We start from the raw sequence: 3,229 nt of genomic DNA on the forward strand, positions 1-3,229 counted from the left end.
TGATTCTTTTTACATCCCAGGTCAGCCTTTACTTGAATATCATAGAGGATCTACAGGAATGCAGACGGATCCATGTTAAGACCACACACCCTGATTTCCAATAACGCTTGGCCCTAGGCATCTGCAACCAAAGCACTAATAGGGACACATGTGGGGATTTCCAGCCTTCATTCATAGTCCACACAATAGGGGTCCCACTGTGGTTACTATTTTTTATACTATTTGTAGATAGTCTCTAATTCAGTGTCCAGAGTGTTCTGTCATCATCCTGGCCATTCTTGGCGATCCAAAAGCAAGCTGTAAGGATTGGTCTCCAAACCCAGACAAAGCCTCACCAGCAGACTCCCATGGCATGAAAGTAATCCAGCTTCTAGCTTGGAATTCTGTTTCCCCTGCACCATAGGGCCTGGCTTCTCTGGGAGCGGAGGCTCCCAGCAAAGCCTGCCATTCTTCCAGGACGGGGCCTGCTGATGCCCCCGAGGTGTGGACGTGCGTCCTGGGTCCTGGATGGGCTATTAGACAGCAGCTTTTGGGGGCAGGCTTGCATGGTCTGAGGGGATATGTAGGGAATACTCGCTAATGAGTGCTGGTGCATTCTTGAGCAGCTCATAGAACGAGTCCACCGTCTTGCGGTAGAGACTTCGCTGCAGGACAAACGGCCCGAAGAGGTTGAGAGGCTGCGCCCTGCGAATGGCCTTGGGCAGTCCCACGGTGTCGGGCACCTTTCGGTTGCCAATAAAGAAGTGATGGAGCTTCTTCTCGAGCAGGCTCTTCTCCAGGAAGCAGAGCAGCTCATGCAGACGCACATCCAGCTGCCCAGCCTTCCAGTCAGCGGCCTGCCGGGAGAGCAGGAGGTGCAACAGCGCTGTCTTCACGTGGTAGCCGCCAAGTCCGCTGGGGCCGGTCAGGCGGCTCTGCTTGGAGAGCAGAAAGGAGGTGATCTGCAAGCAGGTGAGGTGGCAGGCACCCTCAGGCAGCCTCTTTGACATCATCCTAAGGAAGTGTCGCTCGTAGACAGCGAAGGACAAGAGCCAGTCAGTGCTGGACGCTGGGGTCCCCCCAGAGGGCTCCCTGGGAAGTTGGGAGACAAAGTACAGGTCCGAGTCATCACAGTGGATCACAGGAATCATGTTGAAGGGCATGAACTTGCCTGAGCGGAACCTGATCTTGAGGGACCCTGGGGTGTCCAACTGGTTAAAGGCCAGGTCGAACTCGTATTTGCGGGCAATGCGGTGCCAGGCTCTGGTGAGGGCTGTCTGGAACCACCTCATGATCTGCACTGAGTCCAGATATGGGGAATCTCGGGCACACAGTGGGTCTTCTGCCTCACAGCCAAGCTGCACCGAGTTGTTTTTGCCGTGGAGGAGACACAGCATGTCCTCACCAAGTTTGGTCTTGCCACAGATGCAGCCCAGCATATCCTCAGCCTGGACCACCTTAATCTGGCCATAACCCTGGCTATCCAAGTGCATGGAGTGGTTGGAGCACCAGAGCTCTGGATGGAAGTGGTAGGGCTCTGGGGGCGTGAAGGGCACAAAGAGTTTGCACAGCAGCGGCCTGTCCACCTGCCAGTTCTCATACATGCTGTCCACGCCAATGAAATCCTCCACCTCCATGTCTGTGTCCCGGTTACAGAGGCTTCTCAGAGCTTCCAGTAAGTCATCCACGAAGCCTTCCACAAACTCACGGGTACGAGCCGCTTCGGCTGTGGCTCCCCGTATGCAACACTCCTGAAAGTGGTCGAGCATGGCCTTGTTGGGCAGGGTGAGGCCCCGGAGGGGTGCACCCTCCAGGCCAGGCAGCTCGTCCTCGGTGCCACCCAGGCACTCGGGTGAGGGCCCGTCCTGGTGGTCCTGCCGCCACAACTCGATCACCAGGAAGAGGATCATGCAGAGAGTGCTCCACAGGTCCCAGGTGATGCGGTTCTCATTCTGCTGCTGGCCCTCCTCCGCCACCTGCTCCAGGGCCTCCTTCTCGGCCGCCAGCCGCGCCACCTCTTCCTCCAGGCGTAGCTGCTGCAGCTGCAGCTCCTCCTGGTACACCTGCATCTTGCGGATGATCTCCTCCTCATTCTCGGGCACGGTGGTGTTCTCCCGAGGGAACAGCAGAGGGTGGTTGACGATGGCTGTCACCACCACCAGACACACCCGGAAGAGCTCCAGTGCCATGCTGGGGCTTTCCTAGGGGGAGAGAGACAGACAGACAGTCACACCAAGCTCCCAACAATGCCAAGTCTTCCCTAGACCTGCACACCGACCTCCACCTCACCAAGCAGGTGAGTGTCTTGGAGCTCTGCTCCCACCCAACCCACTATCTCCTGTCCTGCTTCAGTCTAGTCCTGGGAACAAGAGCCCGAAGTTCTGCACCACCGATCCTGGCTGAACAGCCACTGTGGTGGATCTCTGTTCTGTATGTCCAGACATTCCTCTTTCTGGTAGCAGTACCCCATTTTGCCTGGGAATCAGCCTTTTTCTACTCCCAGTCCTTATGGCTTGGGTGGGGATAACCTTGCCCCAGCTCCAGGGACGAACATATGACTGTGGTCTAGGGTTTCCGAGGGAACAGGGAACAGCTGGTGGTGGCTCTGTAGCTGCCTCAAAGTAGGGGTCTGCCTGAAAAAGATGCCAACATAGAGGAAAGCAGTCTCCCAACCCCTGGATCCAGCTATGTCTGAAGCCATCACCTCTGAACTCTTTAGTCATACAAATCAGTAAATTCTCCTTTTTGTTTAAGTCAGTTTGAGTTATTTTTCCATCATTTGAAACCAAAAACAGTCCTGAATAAGCCATTCCCTTCTTCTCCTAGTGAATGCCTTGTGGTGAACACATTTTCTTCAAGGTCTAGTGGAGAAGAACAGGAGGGCTGGATTCCAAAATCAGCCTTGTCATTGACTAGCTAAGTGACCTTGGGCATATTAACTCACCTCTCTGAGACCATTTCCTTACTGCACCAGAGGAAAGCCACAGTACCCACAGGGTCACCACACTAATGGATGGATATCCACACAAACTGCATACACAGCACACTGAATGGGGGACAGCATGTATTCAATGAATAACAACTTTGTGGAAGCAGTTTTGTGAACTGATCTTCCCCCACTGTAAACCTGTCCTTCTGATCTGGAAGTCTGTATCCCAAATTCAGACACTGACCTCCTGGGTCTTCATCCAGGACAATTTTGGTGACAACCGGGGTGACCAAGTCATTGGTTTCCCTCTCATGTGTCATC

At 54.4% G+C, this 3,229-nt stretch overlaps 1 protein-coding gene across 1 annotated transcript; it reads right to left on the reverse strand.

Moving 5' to 3' along the window:
- Window positions 1-249: 249 nt before the first annotated feature.
- On the reverse strand, window positions 250-2,463 carry LOC130684648 (inositol 1,4,5-trisphosphate receptor-interacting protein-like). Its single transcript, XM_057506296.1, has one exon. The coding sequence runs from the start codon at window positions 2,166-2,168 to the stop codon at window positions 516-518; it is 1,653 nt and encodes a 550-aa protein (XP_057362279.1). The 5' UTR covers window positions 2,169-2,463; the 3' UTR covers window positions 250-515.
- Window positions 2,464-3,229: the final 766 nt, after the last annotated feature.

This window comes from Manis pentadactyla, chromosome 8, assembly GCF_030020395.1.
Source record: "Manis pentadactyla isolate mManPen7 chromosome 8, mManPen7.hap1, whole genome shotgun sequence".
NCBI classification, from domain to species: domain Eukaryota; kingdom Metazoa; phylum Chordata; class Mammalia; order Pholidota; family Manidae; genus Manis; species Manis pentadactyla.